This window comes from Aulostomus chinensis, chromosome 14 (assembly GCF_037954235.1).
Source record: "Aulostomus chinensis isolate RoL2024-O1b breed Wild chromosome 14, RoL_Achi_v1.0, whole genome shotgun sequence".
NCBI classification, from domain to species: Eukaryota; Metazoa; Chordata; class Actinopteri; order Syngnathiformes; family Aulostomidae; genus Aulostomus; species Aulostomus chinensis.
In genome coordinates this window covers 26,608,865-26,628,440 of record NC_141333.1, presented here as the reverse complement: position 1 = coordinate 26,628,440, position 19,576 = coordinate 26,608,865, and the positions used below count along the sequence as shown (strand labels likewise).

Below are 19,576 nucleotides of genomic sequence, written 5' to 3'. Positions count from 1 at the left end.
ACTTGGAGAGCAACAGTAAGGTAGAACATTCTGCTTAGGAACAGATGCATAATAAATAGGTCATTAATTTTCAAGAATAAATAAGCAATAACAATTCATCCTGTACAGGGCTGCACAATTACTCAGAATTAATAGCAAATTGCAATATGGTCTACTGCATTTTCAAATTGCAGAAAGGTATCATACTATTTGAGACCAATTGTGTGAATAATATAACCATTTTAAATTAAATGTTGTAGTGCTGCAGAAACGCCTTGCTGATACATTATATGCTTCAGGTGTAGGACAATATATTCATGCCGTACAGGTCTCCACAAAAATTATATCATTTAATGGGTTTTTCAATGAAAATGTATATAATGGTGTAAAATTTAACATTTCCTTAAAAATTGCAAATCAAATTGCAATTGTGATATCTATCAAAATAACAGTGATTTGATTCTTTTTTTAATGTAGTTCTAAACTTGTATGGTTTTCTTGATTTAAATGGCAGTGATTATGAGCTTAAGAAGTTATTACAAACACACACCTACAATGAACATACACATATTTATACCTAAAAGTATCAGTCAAAATGATGATCTAAAATTTATAATGTATTGTTAAGGGCTGATGCTACACATTGTTTCATTGTGGCAAAAGTAGACAAAGGACAAAAACCCAGTACTTGAGTCAAAGTGTATATACTCCTAGTCAAATATTACTCCACTGCAAGTGAAACTGAGTTAAAGTACTGAGAACTTGCTTTAAAAATTATGCAATTCTTCAACACATTGCCGTATAGTTTTCACAGAGCATTTAAAGAACCATGTACTGAATCTCTGAAGCCACCAGCTGTAATGAATAACCTCCTTGTGGTACCATGATGGGACATAAAGCCTTTAGAAACAGCTCTTAAATGTATCGAAATGCAATTGAATTGACAGTGAATCAAAACAGGTATCAGCTTGAGAGAGAAAAAAGCAACACAGCTGACATCACAAATTGGTAAATAAAAATAATGACAACTTCATCAGTGCAAATACTATACAAATGTACTAAGCACAGTACCCATGTACTCTACTTAGATACTGTGCATCAATGTCTCAATCAAAGAGGTCACGTGATCAAGTGGATATTGGTTTGTCTGACAGCAGATTTACTAAAAAACAGCTGTATATTAATTTTAAGTAAATTTGGTTGGATGACAGAGGTCCAAGCAGTGGTGTTGGCTGAGCAGGAACCAAATGCAGAGATGATACAGGATGCACAGAAATCAAAACTTTGAAAAGACCAAAATAAACAGAAGACAAGTGATGATCGGGTGCCAAGAGGGCTAAAAGCAGTGGTTGAAGTGACATGAGGATGTGACAAAGACTGCACCCAAGGGCAGGAAAAGAGCTGACTGGGAAGAAACACAGGGAACAGGGCTGTGACTGACAAGGACTAACAACCTGACAAGAGATAGGTGATACACTGAAAAAAGTGGGAAATGTGAAGCTCGAGGCCATAGTAAAACAATATCTGAGATGAGTTGACTAAAACACAAGGAGAAATACAATTTGCAAACAAACCAAGAAAAACAAGGAACTCAACTTCGCCATCGTCGTCATCCTCAGTCGCGGGGGCAGCAGCCTCAGCAAGGAAGCCCAGACTGTCCTCTACCCAGTCCCTTCCTCCAGCTCTTCCAGGGGAAACCCGAGGTGTTTCCAGGCCAGCCAAGAGATATAATCCCTCCAGTGTGTCCTGGGTCGGCCCCGAGGCCTCCTCCCAGTTGGGCATGCCTGGAACACCTCCTGAGTGAGGCGTCCAGATGCTCCAACCACCTCCATTCCACTGTGAGTCCCTCCCGAATGACTGAGCTTCTCACCATATCTCTAAGAGAGAACCCAGCCACCCTGAGGAGGAAACTCATTTTGGCCGCTTGTATTCACAATCTCGTTCTTTCGGGCATTACCCAAAGCTCATGACCGTAAGTGAGGGTTGGAACGTAAATTGACTGGTAAATTGAGAGCCTCGCCTTTTGGCTAAGCTCCCTCTTCACCAAAACGGACTGGTTTAGCACCCGCAAGACTGCGGATGCTTCCCCAACTTAAGATCAGATATACAAAACTTAAGTGTCCATGAATATACCAGTTAAAGTCAATACTGAAGAGCAAAAATAAATTAAACATGTTACTGATAGGACTCTGGCAGAATCCCTTCCGCAGATGCCCCCCCCCCCCCCAAAAAAAAACACAGCATGCAGGTAGACAGGGTCTGGATGAGGAATCGCCGGGGCAACAAAAAGTGTCCTGGAGATCAAAGTCCAAAGGGTTAAGTGCTTGGGGGGGGGCAAAACAAAATCTTGGTGGGGGACTTTGGCTTAAATCTCAGAGGGCAGACCAGAAAGCAGAAGGCAACCAAGGAGGGGTTGCTGTGGAGCCCCCTGAGAAGGATAGCCCCAAAACAAGTGATAAAGGCAGAGCAGCTCTGGTGAACCACCCCAGAGCTGGAGACTGGCAAGGAGTTCCTTTGACAAGTCAAGTCAGTTTTATTTGTATAGCACCAAATCACAACAGAAGTTATCTCATGACACTTTACAGGTAGAGCAGGTCCAGTACCACAGTCCTTCAATGAATCTACACCCAACAATTCTCCATCAGCAAGCATCCTGCAACAGTGACAACGAAAACCTTCCTTTTAACAGGCAAGAACGTCGAGCAGATCCAGGCTCAATGGGGACGGCCTTCTGATTTGACTGGTTGAGGGAAAGAGAGCAGGAGAGCGGGGCAGAGACAAAGACAGATAATGAAGACAGATATACAGAAGGAAAGAGAGGGTCAGAGATGAAGAGAGAGAGAGAAAGGGACAGAGACTGATGGACGGACGGGGATGTGAGCAGGTGGTGCTACGGGTGGCAGCTTGAGCCTCTCCAGGTCTGTACCCTCCTCCAGCAGCACCCAGGATCTGGGATGTGGGGAGCCCGAAGGCTCCAGAGAAGAAGATGAGTTAGTAACACATATGAGTATGATTTATGTATGACACATACAGAGGAACAGAGAGGAAAGAGAGGACGATAGAGAAGCCCAGTGCACCATGGGAGATCCCCAAGCACTCTGAGCCTATAGCAGCATATCTAAGGGCTAGGGACAGCCGACAGTGAAGCCAGAGCCTCTCTGTTGGAAAATAGTGAGGGACAACAAGATCAGGAGGCAGCGACGGCCACCCAGCCAGAACAGGATCAGGTGATGGACAGGCATCTGTCAGCTGCACCTGAGCCAGCACTGGATCACAGCCGGAACGGGAAGTGGCTGCGGTGGCTCGGTCCACCCAGCTGGAACAGAAGCATGTCTCTGGGGTGCATGTGGAGGCACCCGGGGCACAAAGGGAGCCACTGGAGGTGCATGAGAAGCCACTTGTGGTGCACCAGGAGGAGCTGGTGGAGTCTCTAGGGAAACAATGAGCCACTGGGAAAGCATGTGAAGTCTCTGTGGGAGCAGGTGGATTCCCTGGAGAACCTGGAAGCTTGGCAGTTGAGTGAAATCAGTGTCCATGATTACCTCTTCACTTTCTCAAGCTGCCTCAAGGAGGCCAAGTGTAGACGCAAGAAATGTTCCCTCAAAAATAGACCACTGGGCCCACAAAGGGCTTGCCAGCGGCTCCAGGAAGGCAGACCTGAGGAGAAAGTCTTTTTCTGCATCCCTCTGGAAAAAACTCAAAAAGAATAATTCTCTCTCCTTGCTGCTCTGCTGGGTCCATCTTTGGTCAGCTACGACTGTCAAGTGGTGGTGTTGGTGGAGCAGAGCCCAATTGTAGAGAATGGAGGTGACGTAGGATGTGTGGAACTCATAAACTTTAATGAACCAAAAAACGCAGAACACAAGAGATGCCCAGGCAAGAAAAAGGTTAAATAATGGGTGATGATCTGGCAAAGACTGACTCCAACAGCAAAACCTGAATACATTCTCAACTAACTAAGGAGCTTAAAGAACAATCAATCAAATTTTAAAACTGATCCAAAACTGGTGTTTACAGTTCTTTTTGGAACTTTACTTTCTCTGTAATAATATAAATGTAATTTCAGTCAATTTGAAATACTTTGTCATGGTAGTATACTTTGGCAGCACGGTGGTGCAGTGGTCAGCGCTGTCACCTCACAGCAAGAAAGTCCTGGGTTCGAGTCCTGGTTCAGGCACAGGGTCTTTCTGTGTGGGGTTTGTATGTTCTCCCTGTACCTGTGTGGGTTCTCTCCAGGTATTCTGGCTTCCTGCCAGGTCCAAAGACATCAAGAGGGGACGAGGCTGAATTGACTGCAGGGGTGGCTGTGAGTGTGAATGGTTGTCTGTCTCTATGTGTTGGCCCTGCGATGGACTGGTGACCTGTCCAGGGTGAACCCCGCCTCTCACCCAAAAGCTGCTGGGATAGGCTCCAGCCCCTCTGCGACCCTTAACAGGATAAGTGGTAGAAAATGGATGGATGGATGGTAGTTTACTTACTAAATATGCTTATCAAATTGACCTTGACCTTAGACAAACAAAATCTTTTCAGTTCAGCCTTGAGTCCCAATGGATGTTTGTACTATGTTTGAGGATATTTATGATATATATCATGAGTAGGACAGGTGGAAGGACAAAGGACAAAGAAGCAAGAAGTCCAGCCTTCTGCCTACGTCATGCGTGCTGCTAAAATCAGCAAATGAAATGTGGTACACTCTTCAACTTTGACATAAAATAAGTTGCCATGTCCAACCTTGCGTTTTGCATCTAAAATATTTCAGAAGGCAGTGTGTCAAGTTTTGAAGACTATAACCACACTTGACTTGAACATATTGCAGGGGTTATGTCAAAGGGTCTGGCTCCCTCTTTCTCTGACACATACTCTACTCCCACCAGCATTATCAGAACTGGATTTCTATAAATGAGGTCGCCAAGACAACTTCAGGAAAATCCAGGGTGTGTTCGGTTTGTCAGCTCAGTTTCCAGAAAACTCATTAATCAAAAACAAGACCTTAAGATTTTTAACGACCAAAAGTATGTATATGACAATAACCTAAATGCAACTCTTTCCAGCAAACGTGATCAAAAGTAGTCCAAGTGGGTTGAAAACTGCCCAGCCTGGCAACACTGGGGCTTCTGGATTTAAAGAAAAAAGGCACCATCCAATAAGATGTTGATTAAATAATTAATTTAAAAGCAAATCAGTGGTAACAGGTTTTGGTTTTGTTTTTTTTGGGGGGGGGGGGCATATATCAGTGGAAGAAAGTGCCACCCTGGACATGCTCTATCTCTGCCCCTGTCACCCAGATGAGTTCTCAGGTACTGAAATTGGGCAATTACAAGTATATTGAATATCAGGATTCAGTATAAACTTAAAAATCTTCAAAACCTTTTTAAAAATCATCTTTGTCAAATCAACAGGTCATTTGGATTTACAGAAATGATATTGAAATAATACACAACGATGTACTTCCAGTTTGACCAATAGAGCTCCCACCATTTTGGTTGTGACATTTTAAACATGAGCATGTGATCCTGATGCGAACAGTATGCATAACATACCATGAATTCAAATATGCAAAGTGTTTCAAGAAGAGACAAAATATCCCATTCTGACAGCTGTTAATAACCTGTCGATGTGTAATAGGAAGCAGCCCTAAAACAGAGCCTCCTGAAACTCAGCAACTATCTAAACCCTCATCACTCTGTTACGCCTCCATGAAGAGGGTGAAAGAGTTCTGACATGTGGCAAAGCAGGAGAACATTTTTTCATATTTCATCGTGGACTAACGGGGCTCCGACTCCAATGTGTTGACTAGAAAGCATTCCCTGACGGTCTTTGTGACCACAGCAGTGACGCAAACACAAGCTTCCTGGAGGCTGAGCGTGGAATTCGAGACGAGGGATAAAGGAGAGGAAGGGGTCACCACTCTCATGAGATTAAACTGTGCTAAGGTTTGCACCAGTGACTCTGTCGTAACCAGGCAACCAAGCCAAACCGACGTCAGCACCAACAAGCAACTCAAGAGAGTCACACTGACCTGCCAGAGGCCATGAATGGATAATTCCCCCTGAACTTTAGGAATGTGTCAAACACCTACTGTTGGTTATACAAACAGTGTTTTTATCTAGTATTTCAATTAAGGATTCCGCATACAATTGACTCTGATTGTGTTTGAAGCACATAAATGATGATGATTACCTCGAAGATTATAAAAATTATGCTCAATTACAGTTTTGTTAATTAATAATAAGATAATAAGACCATGATTATTTTGGTAATACAACATTGTACAGGAGCGATATATATATATATATATATATATATATATATATATATACGTGTGTGTGTGAGTGTTTTTGTATTGTGTGTGTGTGTGCGGGGGGGGGGGTACACACCCTGGACAGGTCACCAGTCCATCACAGGGCCAACATACAGAGATAGACAACCATTCACACTCACAGTCACACCTACAGTCAATTTAGAGTATCAATCAGCCTCGTCCCCTCTTGATGTCTTTGGACTGTGGAGGAAGCTGGAGTACCAGAGAGAACCCACACAGGAACAGAGAGAACATGAAAAAGATCCTGAATACATATATTATGAGTGTTTGAGCTGAAAAGTGATCCTTGAAATGTCACTTTTCCTACCTGTCTTGTTTGCCTTATTGTTTTGTTCTTTTTCCCGAATTCTCATTTTCCATCCTTGTTTGACAGAGAGTAAGCTCTAACTTTAAGTGCCGTTTACATGATTTAGTGTTACAAAAAGACAGAGGAGGAGCCAAGAGCAGTTAATCTGACCATTACAACAGGTTTGTGACAACAAAGGCCACAAAGTTCCTGCATACATTGCTCAAAAACTGGAGCGTAAACAAATTACTCTAACAGTCTGCAGAGACAATAATGTCCTGTTGCTTTCACTAATAGCCTGCTAGCTACCTTGTAGCATGCTAATATTAGCTTGTTTCTGCTAGAATTTTGTTAATGCTCATCTCAGTGCACAGCAAAAGTTCATTATTAGAAACTACGGAGCAAAAATAAACAGTTGGAGAAGCTTCTCAACACAATTGTAATTACTTGATAGGCTAATGTAATGATAATTTTTATTCATGAGCACTGCCCCTGTCACATAAGCTATAACTTGAAACAAAACAGACATCTTAACTGTAGACACAACAAGCTGTAGCATGGCAAAATCCCCACCAAACACAGCCAACCGCCTTCACATTAGACTTTTTTGCTCCAGCTTATTTATTTTTATTTTTTGCGGATTTTCTTTAATTGTTTGATTTGAAAGAATGATCTGATTGTTTGCCTTAAATACAAAGAGTGTTCATCACTGCTAAAGCACAGCTTTGGAAACCATCAGTGGCGTTCGGGTGGTGGTGCTACACGAAGGGTGGCCCAAAGGTGCATGAGCACCAGCATCTGCCACCGTTCCTGTCATTAATGAGAGGTAGACTGTATTCTCCCTCTACAACCACCTGTAACCTTGGTGTAACCATTCAAAACACTCTTCACAACCTTGATACCGCTGAATGACAGAAAATCCACATTAGTGGTGAGAAGACACATCAATACCGTTGTGTTTGTGTGATGGTGAATGCAATGCTTGAACAGCTGATGTTATTTAAAGATGTTATTTATATTTATGTTAGTCCAAAAATATATAGGATTATTCGTGACATATCCGTGCTGAAACACTCACCTCTCTCAGAATTCGACGGTTTGTTTTTGTGTTTTGTTTTTTGGTTTGTCTGGGTTTTTTTTAACGGTCCAGCCATGAAACAATCCAGATGTAGATCCTTCAAAATAAAAATGTACCTTTTAAGCCGAGTCGAACCACGCGTCTGGACTTGGAGACATGTTCGGTGATCTCTGATTGAGCGGAGACGGTCGCGGCCAGACACCTCGGAGTCATCTGCTCGCTGCTGGCGGCGATCCGCACAGCGTCGCCCCTGAGTGGCAAACACAAGACAACACCGTCCTCTGTTGGCAGCCTTCCTGCATTCAAGGCTTCAGAAATCGGTGACATTGGCCGAGGCGTCGAGTGTAGGAAATTTAATGTGAACATTTATTCGTGTACTGTTTTCAGAAATATTTGGAGCTACCTTACCGGAGGAGGACAGTGGTGGAAAAAATTTACAGAAATCCCATGTATTCGTGAAATATAGCATTAAGAATCACTCATGTATCTATATATCATTTTGATTTACAGTAAATTAAAAGAGATTACAAAATTTTCATTAAAATGTGTAAGATAAAATCACTTGTTTTAGGTTTGATTTTTGGTTTGATTTTTGTTTGTTTTTTGGCTGTGTGACTTCATGGAAAAATGCAATGACTATGTGGCAGGGGATACAATGTTACTAAGTTGTGGCCTGTTACCAATATAAATGCCAAAAACTTTTTTTTTGTCTGTTCTGCCCCGTTTAGTGCACCCCATTTACAATCTATTGATTGGGCATAACAAAAGTGTAAGTAAACTTGTTTTAATAAGTTCAAGCACCATATACCCAACCAGAACAGCACAATGCCAACAATGCATCAGCAGCACATCAGCATGATTCGATCCTAATGTGTTTATTATGTATTCGACAGTATTTAAGGTACCAAAGCTACAACCAAACTTTCAGCCTGAGGCTACAGGTGACAAAATAAGTTGGAAGAGAAATTCAACCTTCACCTGAACATCTAATGATGAATGTGTTAAGTTAAACCTTACCTGCCTGTTATTAAGACACACAGAGATGTCCCCATGAAGTTTACATCATTCCTCGTTACCAGACCTCACACAATGAAGATTCAATGACTCAATAGTCTAGTAAACCAGAACAGAGAATGGGGAGCTTTCTGTGTTGATTCAAGATCCCATCTTTGTCAACGGCTACCATAATGAAATTTATACAAGGGGCTGAATGACATCATTGTTGCAATGTTTTTGTCACATTTTCAAATGAAATGAGGAGAGACAAGAGGATTTGGCCACTGCCACAGTCTGGAACATGCAGATGTGTATCATACAATGAAAACACAAAATAAAAGCCCATTTAGAGTACTGAAAAATAACGGGGTACAGTATTAATGAAACAACACTTTTTTCAGGTAGAATTCAAGTCGAATTCAGTATAGGAACCCTGTTAATACATATTCAACTAGACCTGTGAGCAGGTCTAAGTGAGATCCAAGTCATGTGCAAGTCAAAATAGTTCTGGACCTTGGCTTGGAGTTACAAGCCTGATGCATTGACTTCGCTTGTAGCCCCACCTAGTGGTTCAAATATGTATTTTGCTTCTAAAATACATGAAGTTGCCTTTATCAGTCTGAAAATGTTTCATGTACATTACTTTTACAGTTTAAGCTGCAGTTGAACTCCTAATTCAGGAAAAAATCAAATCAAATCTGAGAGATTGCAATAGGGTTCCCAGCACTATATTACATCTGTGCTTAGACCCCTAACTATAAGAAAGAATTTTTAAAATGGTTGAGTAAATATGCAAATCTATTCCAGGCTTTTATCATATAGAACAATATTTCAGTGTTCATTGCAAGTTATTTTTTAGTGTTCAAAGAGCAGTACTTCTATTCATAATACTTATTTCTAAGTCAATCGAGAAACATATTAAACATTTTGCAGTTTTATACTTTTCAACCGATAAAATTCCATTTTAATGTCTTGAAAATGTCCTTAGAACTGATCTTCCTCTCTCCAAATTGTGCACAGAGCATTTCAGGTCAGTAGTTATTCCTCATCTTCCCCGAGATCCTGTATGCCTCTGTCGGCTGCGTCCCTCGACTCTTCGGCTTCTCCAGCACATCTGTAACATGGCAAATAATCATAAACTAACAGCTGTGGAACATATACATTATGTAAATGTACCCTCATAAAAATATATTTTGAACTATGAAGTGGAAATGTGACAGACCTGTATGTCGACTGTCTCCTGACTTGTAGTGCTTGTAGGAGGGGGCAAAGAGGAATATGATGGCAAACACATAGAGGTTCCACATGCCATAGATCCCTGTGAGAAAGGCACTGTGGATTTGAAGAGTATAGTCTCCCCAGTGCCATTGACCATCACTGACCTGGAGAAAGAGCAAAACATTTAGAAAGATTTTAGGAGCTCCACTGTAAGGAGTCCTGGAGTGTCCATACAGACAGAAAGAGAGAGAAAGAGTGAGAAAGAAAAACTGTTGCAAAAAGATATAACTTGTTTCCTCAAATGAATCAATTCATAGCCATGAAAGATAACTTTCATTTGACAATTCTCAACCATAACTCGCTTCCATGATTTACTTTATGAATTCAAAATCGTTTCAAAATTTAATGAACTTGTCACTGTGAGATATTACTTGTTCCAACAAATTAAATAATATGTGGCCACAACATACAACAAATTGCCACAATTTTATTCATTTTTTTGCCATCGACTTGTGGTACAATAAATGCACACATAATTTTACTGATCTCAATATAATGCCCGTTGCCTTTCCATGTATTTTTGTGTACATGAGAACATTACTAGCATTTCTATGGTTACGTTTTTTCCTTTAGAATTTTCTAGGTTTCTTGCATTCTGATTTTAATGACTGAATATTTCCAAGAATTAAAAACGAATCACTTTTTGAAAGGGTTTACTTGCATTATGCTGTTATATTGTCATATCAGTTTCATAAAATTCTCCTATTATTGATAGAATTTCTGGGAAACATCATTCAACATAATTTGTAATCACGACAGGCTTATATAGACCTCCATGATGAACTTAATGAACAGCTCTTACTTGAGTTAACATGAAGGAGATGACAGTCATGGCTGCACACACCAGAGTTACCAGCATCAAGAACTTGAACCTGTAGATGATACCCTGACAAAACCAATGAGAGCATGAAAGGCCAGAATAATGCTTCAGCTTTCATATCATACATTGCAAAAATGTGACTTACAAAATATAAAAATGACACTAACTGAGGGCTGTGCTCAAATAAATGACAAATAATTTCTTGAATCAAGGTATTCTGGTTAAATTGTCAAAAAAGGTCTTTTCATCCTGTTGAAATGAAAAGTTATGTTACTGCATGAGATTATATCAGTGGTTCTCAACTGGTGGATCAGGACCCAAAAGCAGTTCACTCCACTCCTCTTTAAGGGGTCGCACAGGAGTGGAGTGCACAGGGAAAACATGAACAAAGAATTTCTGTTCTGGTTTTTGTACTTTGAAGAACATGTATTTGCCATGATCTCATGCAGTGGCAACAGAACAGAACATTGTTACTAGACCACCTTGATTTGATCACTTTTAAACAGGGAGAAACACAACACTAAATAAATTGAAATATGGGTTTCACACAGGAGACAAACATGTACGGTGGAGTGCACAAAAGCTGTTGAGCATGTCTAAAAGGACTGGAAATATGGTGATCAGACTGTTTTATGTCAATACGATGATGGAGGGTCGTTAAATATGGATTACTGAAACTTAACAAGCCCTACAGTAAATGGTTTATTTCAGCTGAATAAGCCTGCTAATTAAATGTTGGCAAGAGGAGATATTGTCCTCATCTACTGCCACCTGCTGGTCACTTTGGTTCACCATTATGCTGGTATGGTGTTTTGTAAGGTCATACTCTGTTGTGTTCTGTCTCAGGTCCAGGCTTCACTATTTTCCATTCAGTGCATATGGTAGGAGGGAAATTTCCCCAAATTTGGGTAGCAACTTGTCATTAATGGAAAATGTGGATCCTAAGGCTATTCCAGCTGAGAACCACCATCATATACTGACTAGAAATGAGAAAAAGCCATTCGGTTCGATTTCGTCAGATGCAATTGGTGATGATTCCAACAAAACTAACCTTATACCAGAGTCTCCTTGCTTCAGGCATAGCAGGAAGTTGCTGAATCTTCCCGCCAATGTTCCTGAACACACAAACTACCATATGACACAGGGAGAGGAAGTAGAGACAAACAGCAGTTCCAGCTACAGTAATTAGGGTGATCTATAAGGAAAGTCAAGGGAAAAGTATGGATGGCAAGAAAGAGTTTGACATTTGTGCAAAATATTGTGGAACACTGGAAATATCTGAAGGATACGACAACCTTTGTCCCAGATTTCAATGCCCATATGCTGGAGAAAGGGTTGGTGAAATGATTCCCCCTTTAAGAAGAAATAAAGCATATTTAAAGTAAAATATGACACACTTGCCTAATCTAAAGCAATCCTGTTCATACCGTTCATTCAGGGCAAACATGAGTAGAACTGATGAGCTGAGCACCACGAGTCCAACCTGCCAACAGTATGCTGAGAGCCGATTCCTCTGACATCGGTCCTGCAGGGAAAGTTGTTGAGGGAAAGAGAGTTAGCGGCATGAAAGCATTCAGCGACGTACAAGAAAAAATAAGACGCTAACCATGAGGTGTTCACCACAGAAGATGATCCAGAAACAGAAGAGTGTGGAGTAGAAGACGCCCTGCTGGATGTCCTCAAATAGTAGTATCCACATCCAGTCAAAGCCAAGTGAGAGCCACTCCACCGGCACGTTCAGGAAGCTCATCGAGATACCCAGGGCAAATATCAGCCTGGACATGGCAAATGTGCATCATTCCCAAACCAGTCCTCAGCAGAATGAAAGTGCTTAGTTTTACTCTTAAAGAACAAATAAGTTCGTGCTGCAGGTGGAGTTTTGACCTGGTTGCACAAGGACAATCATGCACTTTAGATTCCTGCTCTTAACATACCACCCCGAAGCATCTTAAAGGGTCAGATAGAGAGTTCGTGGCTTTTAACTTCTTACTTACTGACTAAAAAAACCTGGTATATACTGTGACACTCTACCTGACTCCAGTGGTCTGAAAGATATTGCTCTATAATCGCATGTCTGATGCCTCCAGATAGTGTTCAAGACGCTGGAGGGTAAATCAATTATTTGTTAAAAAATGTATATTAAATGTTCACATCAAGATACAATTCGTGATTTTTAAGTAGCTTTTTATTTGGGTTCAAGCCAAAGTCCAACTGAATCGAAATAATACATTACATATTTTAACATAAATTCAGGGTACTTTACAAAAAAAATGTTTTTGAGCAATAAATTCCTCTAGAATGAATTTTTGCCAATCAGCTTAAAGTGATGAATATTAATTTCAAGTCTACTTCTCGTGCAGGCAGCCATGCTAGTGACTATAAAGCTTTAGGGAGGGTTTTATTGAAAAAAGGGATATGAAATAAAAGTTATGAAATATATTAACCCACCTATAGCAATCAAAAACCTGGCATTTTCAAAACTATTGTTATCTTTTGTCAGCCTTTTCTGTTTAATTTTGAGTAACTTACCAAAATTTATCTGAAATTTTGAGCACTTTGGGGTGCCCTAAAATTATTACTTTGTGGCCACTCATCAGTAAGTATTATTAAGGAAAAAACATTTAACGGATATTAAGCTGTCTTTCTTTATTGGCTCCTACTTTTCCAGGAGGACTGGAGCTCTTGCCATGAGGCTGATCCTGTGCCAGTACCAAGCTGTTGCCCCAAGTATCCAGGGTCCGAACACAGTCTTCATGCTGATCCACACTTTAGTGAAGCCCCCGTTCTGGTGGATCCCCTTTAGAGAAAGAAGATATTACATATATGAATGTGACTCATGCAGGCTTCTAGAATTGCTTTTGAAATTTCATTAATAAAGGAGTTTGGATCAGAAATAATAACTCACCACAATGTAAATGTCCTTTATTTCTCCAATACCAACATTCACTGTGTCATTAACCGGCAAGCGTATGTTGATAAGAAAATATTTGTGGGCCACACTCCCCAGTTCCATAAATGGTATGGAGTCACATTGATAAAAGTGTCCTTCATTTTCATATATCTGCACAGACATAGACGATTACATGTTGCAAAGCAGGAACAAATTAGACACAAATTCTGTGGCATGCGTTAGCTGCAGGTTTACCTTAGGGACTGCTAGTGTGCACCTGAGAGGCCTCTCCTCCACTGACTGAAATTTGGTGGTCCACTCAGACCCAAGATCATCTCTGTATGCCAAACCTGCATCAATGATGATCACGTCATCTTCTACACACAAGGGGACAAAATTCATGATTGTCTACTGTGACCTGAAATATATTGTAAATGACAAAAATGCTATCTTACCAATCTGATTGATCATTTTAAATGCAATGTCGAACTGTAGAACAGCCAGCATGTACTGAAACCAGGGGCTCATCTCCTTGTGGGGGAGGGGCACATGGACAGCAAACACGATGTCATTAGCGTCCAGAGTTTTGGCCAAAGGCTCATCAAAACTGTCGATCTGTTGGCACCGATCTGTACCCCATGGCATGAACCAAACACGAGACCTATGGCGGTTAATACATTTTGTTGCCAAGTAGCGAATGGCACTGGTGGGACTGGGAGCTGCAGCAAAAACAAATCGCCACATCAGAGACACTGAGTTCCGTTTAAAGCAAGTGAAGATGCTGGTTTTGGCAAGTGAGGACTCATCAGGAGGAGGAAAATGAGAGAAATGAAAAAAGAAGACAATAGCTGGAGAAAACAAGCAGGCCAGAGCAGGAAGAGACCACAGGAGGAGCAGATGAAGTAAATGAAAAAAGGAAAAAATGAACGCGAGGGACAAATAGGATTCAGAAAGATACAAAATGATTTACAAATTTAAATGCATTCTAAAGCATTTTATCTTGACTGTTTGAATGGATCAAAGAAGCGTCTCGTTATATTACTGTGGATCTTGTTCTTTCACGAGCTATGAACAGAATCTGGATCTGCACTCTCATTTCTGACCTGTGGATGAGGTCAGCTAATGTGAATAATGTCAGCATTGGCACCCGATTCAGCTATCCCATTTCTAGTAGATATATTCTTAAAAATGACATATTGGCTGATATGATTATCATCCTGCATCCCTTACATTTTCATGCACCAACTCAAACTTATCAGTAATCGCAAGGAGTTCAAAATTCTGACTACTTACCAACTAATGCCCCGACTAAAATGGAGAGAACTTGGAAAAACAGAATAAAGAAACCCAAGAAAATCAACTTCTTGGTGCTCATGTTCTCTATGATTGCTCCGGCCATTACTGCAAGATTTCAAGAGTGCCAACAAGATCCAAGCGAGATGAGCACTACTGCAGCTGAACGACTCACAGCTCCTGAAGGCTTTATAACCAGCATCACATGACATGAGCAGGAGACAGGAGGGGCTTTTAGATTTAGACAGTTTATCCAACACACAAAAAGTGTCTATAAAACATTATTCCTTTATTGCTGAAAGAATACAACTTTGTAGTATAGGCAAGTGAATGTGTAGCACAAATATGTCTTTACACTGAGGATTTGACCACAGCTACAATGCAAAAAGTTCGACACTGCACCCGAGGAGACAGGGAATACCAAATTCTGCCAGGATATCAAAGCATCTTATAAAGTCATAGGTTACTCATCTTTCAATGCTGGAATAACAGGAGCACCTATACCTTTAAAAAAAAAATCTGGGCTGTTAGAATGTGTTCTACCTTTATACCTACCAGACAAAAATGTTCTTCGTTTAAGTGTTGCTAATACTGTGGGTGTTTAAAGTAAAGCATCTGAATGAGCAAAATTTAAACAAATTTATTTATTTACGAAACAAAAATAGTATCCACAACCCCGTGGAAAGATATACCACAAGGGGAGGGGGAGGGCAGGGCAAAGAAACCCCTATAAAACTGACTGGGAAACCTCAAGACACGGGAAGCAGCACTCGAGCTGTCCTATTGCAGAACCAAAAGAGATCTAGAACGACGGATAACATGACTCAACTAATGTAGGAGGAAGGTAACACTTGCATTATCACCAAATTTCACCAACATACTTCAGGTAGTCGTCAATACGTCCACAACACATCCAGGAATCCACAGTTTACTCACAACTGAATATCAACATAAGAAACAAAAGTAACTGGAAAAAGGGGAAAGATGAGATTAATCAAAAACTTCATTAAACAGTTTTTCGATTCAAATAATGTTCAGGTACTGGTGTCCAAATCTTGAGATCCCCCTTCATCTTTCTTGTCATTGTTCATTCCTATGTGCATTTCCCACGTTACACTGATGGAGACCCGCAGTCACACACACACACGTCAAGGTTCTCTGCATGTGACGACACTGGGAGACTTTTGTGCCGTGTCATCATTTTCCCAGTAGGGGGTTCGGATTAGTTAAACGTTGTCCTGCGATCACATGTCATCCTCTTCATCTTCATCCTGAGAGGAACCGGCCTGCTGGGCAGCGCTAGCGGAAGCTGCTGCCATCTGGGCCTGTTGGGCCGCCTGCTGCATCTGCAACCACTCCTGCTGGGCCAGTTCAGCCTGCTGCTGCCGTGCCTGCACAAACACAGTCCAACAACACCAAGCAGTCACAAATGTATTCACACACTGTGAAAAACACGGTTAGAATAAAAATAACACCTGTGTCCAGCTGTGTCACCAAAGACAACAAGCTGCAACCTAATTTCAAATTTCATCATAATGAGCCATCCTTTGAGGCGCAATACTCTTGATCAATTCACTATGCGTAACATGAGCGAAATGGTTGTTACAATGAAAAATCAATACAATTGATTGGAACAGCCAAACTAACCACTATTTTTATGTGGTTCATGTTAATGGCGGAGTACAGTGAACATACACACTTCCGCCTGTTTTAATGTGTGTATCTTCCAGCTACTTTTCCAACATCTTCATATAATATGCTCTGAAAAAGACACATAATAGCATCAGAGCTCACTGACTTGTGCACCGCAATAAATGACCCCTGTGCTCCAGAGGCATTTTCATACCTTGATAGCATGCAGTATGTCTGTCAGTGGCTATTCAAACATGCACGGTTTGAGTGAGCTTACATGTTTATCTATTGAGTTGAACTTTGGAGGAGGCAGGCCATGAAATCAGCTGAATAAAATGTCGAAAAATTAGACCAAAATATTGGCTCCAAAAAACTGACTCAGCCCACTGCCAACAGCAGATATATTTGTCCACTTATCAAACCCCACAATATAGCAGGTACAATGGACCCTGTGTGTTCAGTAGGGGGCAATCAACACACTTGGAGCTGCGAAACACATTTTAGTCTCCTACCCCCCCCCCCCCCCCCCCCAAAAAAAGCTCTGTTTAAGCTCTGCTTCTATGCCATGTGCAGTGATGATGCCAAGGGGCTGTCAGAGCAGTGAGTGATGCCTTGGCTCTCAATGTGGTTAAACTCAGCCTTGGCAATGTTGAACTTGGCTGTGGCCAGGTGCTTGGGCTGAGTGTAGACAGGAGAGCTGGTGGTGGCAATGTGGTGCTCCACCCCATGCTTGGTGGTGCTGGCTGAGAAGGTGGCCCACGCCAGGCCAGGAAACTTGCAAAGGCGGAGGAGAAACTCATCCCAGGTTGCCAGCGTGCTGGTCAGCCTGACAGTCTCCAGCCCACTGATGGTTACAATGATAAGAACAAAAAGTCATATAGTCATTCAGATGTCTAAACACCCACCAGCAGCCCACAAGTACAGAGGAAATCCTCTCCATACTGTCCTTATCAGCCTCCTTGGCCACGGTCTGAGTAGTCAGTACTACTGGTGTTTAAACAGAGCAGCACGCATTTGGGAAGGAAGATGCCACATAAAAAGTTGTCTGATCAGAAAGTGCAGCTTGTGCCTCCCCAGTAGGACCAACACTTTATCCATCAGCTCCAACAGCGTGCAATCACCGAAGCCAGACAGCCCATTCAGAGTCTGAAAGTCCAAAAGTCTCTTGCAAATTATTTTTGTATCTCCACTTGTTGTTCTCCTGAGGACCCTCAAGGATGTGAACCATCCGCTCTGCTGTCTGTCCACTTACTAGTGCCATAACACACTTGATTTTATAAGCTATAATGTGAAAAAAAACATGAAAAAAGGACTATATTTTTACGTTGGCTATTCTTACTACTTGTTATAGAAGAAGGTTTTGCATTATTTTAAAGTATAAATAACATAAATTTTACAATAAAGCACCACAATATCCTTTACTCCCACACAAAATGTTGAAATATAACCAACAGCACACCCCTGGAAGTTTGTAGGTGAGTTAGCCTGATTTAATTCAGCTTAGCGTTCATTTACCACCCTTTTACAGGCATGCAGAGACTGGGGATAATGCCAGTCTATCTACAGCCGCTACAGCAGATTTGTTGTTAGTATTCTATGTTTCAGATCATACCTTGGCAAACAGTTCCTGTTGTTGCCTAAGGAGCTCTTCCTCTGGGATACCGAGATTCTCCAATCGAGAGCTGGCCTTCCTCCTCTTCAAAGCAACAGTTTTGCACTCCTGCAGGACATCTTTCACCTCTGTGATGTATGACGCGAACCCGAGGCTCTCAAGAGCTGAAAGAGTGTGAAAACATGAAGCACAGCGATGAAGTTATTGAAGTAGTAAACTGGTGGCGGAGGGACACTCCCCCTTCCTCATTAAAATAGATGGAGGCTAAATATGGTCCGGGACTCACCGTTGATGACATGCTCGGGAGAGATGGTTTTCTTGTCGGACTTGTTGCATATTTCATTGGCTTCCGATGATATGAGATGAATGAACTCAGTGCAGCAGTTCACCACAAGCTCCCTGGCGTCGTTGGCCACTCGTACGTTCGGGAGTGTTTCTTTAATCATTTTGTTGATAGCTGCTCTTGGAATGGTGAGGTCGTCGTCGTTTCCAGAGGAAGAGGCCATTGTGGCCAACAAACCAACGAAATGAAAGCTTCGGTTCTCGACTTACAGTGGTGAAATGGTGGCTAAATTTGCTGGAGCTTCCTTACAATCATAGGGTTAATGTATAACAGATAATGGTACCGCCAACATCAAACTAAACGTCCCTTCAAAGTTAGCCGGTAGACGCGCTTGCTAACTTGAGCTATGCTAATAGCAAATGCTACAGGTTAGAACGAACGAGGAACGTTTCTGTTCTGTACACAGTAGATTTTACACCTAATTAGATGGTATCGGTGCTCGTTAAAGCACAAGCAAGTGAAAACCTTAATAATGAGGTATGTATGGTTGGCTAGCTCGCAACCAAGCTAGCTAGTAGCCGTGGTCCGCAAGAAAGCCACAACCCAGAAGACAAGTCAAAGCGCAGGCTGAGAGCATGGCTAAAGCTAGGCTAACAATGAACTACCTTTGCCAGATAGACATTAATAAGTGACTGGGCAGCGACAATGAGCTGAACATCACCAGAAGACTAATATGTACGATTTCTGACATGAACCAAACATGTCGAAAAACCGTAAAGCTGCTGATAATAACTTTAAAAACGTTCTGGGCAACAGTAGCTTACTTTCATCCGGATGTAGTGTGTCGTCAAAATGAGTTCGACGTGATTTAGCTCGTGTTTATCGCCATCTACTGCTCACTTGGACTAATAAATACTAACATTTTTGGGGAAATCGATCTTAATCCATAATACTTTATTCATTTATTATGTCTTCCCTCTATTTTAGAGATATTCAAGATAAAATCTGATGTAATGATTAGGCTTGCTCTAAACACATAAACTACCCAGCCACCCACATGTCTAACAGTAGCACACATCCCCATTCTTGCACATAATTCCACACCCA

At 41.4% G+C, this 19,576-nt stretch overlaps 3 protein-coding genes across 5 annotated transcripts in view; all 3 read right to left on the bottom strand.

Annotated features, from left to right (window-relative positions):
* The window catches only part of gng12b (guanine nucleotide binding protein (G protein), gamma 12b), a 40,653-nt gene extending 32,753 nt beyond the window's left edge, over positions 1-7,900 (bottom strand). The window contains exon 1 of one of the 2 annotated variants that reach the window (XM_086223716.1): positions 7,782-7,900. The gene's annotated coding sequence lies outside the window, so the exon portion shown is untranslated. Of the gene's footprint in view, positions 1-7,665 lie in introns of both variants that reach the window. The other variant, XM_086223717.1, reaches the window with a different exon arrangement.
* Positions 7,901-8,550: 650 nt separating this feature from the next.
* On the bottom strand, positions 8,551-15,088 carry LOC147250392 (protein wntless homolog). Of its 2 annotated transcripts, none has more exons than XM_086225270.1 (12): positions 14,943-15,088; positions 14,105-14,368; positions 13,905-14,026; positions 13,665-13,820; positions 13,420-13,556; positions 12,366-12,534; positions 12,187-12,284; positions 12,049-12,112; positions 11,811-11,954; positions 10,742-10,825; positions 9,884-10,043; positions 8,551-9,775 (listed from the first exon to the last, which is right to left on the bottom strand). In XM_086225270.1, the coding sequence occupies exons 1-12, from the start codon at positions 15,046-15,048 to the stop codon at positions 9,693-9,695; spliced, it is 1,587 nt and encodes a 528-aa protein (XP_086081396.1). In that variant the 5' UTR covers positions 15,049-15,088; the 3' UTR covers positions 8,551-9,692. The 2 variants fall into 2 exon arrangements, with proteins under 2 accessions (XP_086081396.1, XP_086081397.1); XM_086225271.1 differs by having other exon boundaries at positions 13,905-13,999.
* A 122-nt stretch (positions 15,089-15,210) lies between these two features.
* dr1 (down-regulator of transcription 1) lies at positions 15,211-19,371 on the bottom strand. The gene is made up of 3 exons (XM_086225274.1): positions 18,473-19,371; positions 18,187-18,350; positions 15,211-16,333 (listed from the first exon to the last, which is right to left on the bottom strand). The coding sequence occupies exons 1-3, from the start codon at positions 18,690-18,692 to the stop codon at positions 16,187-16,189; spliced, it is 531 nt and encodes a 176-aa protein (XP_086081400.1). The 5' UTR covers positions 18,693-19,371; the 3' UTR covers positions 15,211-16,186.
* Between the last annotated feature and the right edge of the window lie 205 nt (positions 19,372-19,576).

Bases quoted from the DNA above. Each gene is read 5' to 3' on its own strand.
- LOC147250392 (XM_086225270.1), bottom strand. From the start codon at position 15,048: ATGGCCGGAGCAATCATAGAGAACATGAGCACCAAGAAGTTGATTTTC. The intron at 14,369-14,942 runs GTAAGTAGTCAG...TTTTTGCTGCAG, and splicing joins TTTAGTCGGGGCATTAGTTG to CTCCCAGTCCCACCAGTGCC. The intron at 10,826-11,810 runs GTTAGTTTTGTT...TGGTTTTGTCAG, and splicing joins CAAGGAGACTCTGGTATAAG to GGTATCATCTACAGGTTCAA.
- dr1 (XM_086225274.1), bottom strand. From the start codon at position 18,692: ATGGCCTCTTCCTCTGGAAACGACGACGACCTCACCATTCCAAGAGCA. The intron at 18,351-18,472 runs GTGAGTCCCGGA...ACACTCTTTCAG, and splicing joins TCCCGAGCATGTCATCAACG to CTCTTGAGAGCCTCGGGTTC. The intron at 16,334-18,186 runs GTATGATCTGAA...GTGTTTGTGCAG, and splicing joins AACAGGAACTGTTTGCCAAG to GCACGGCAGCAGCAGGCTGA.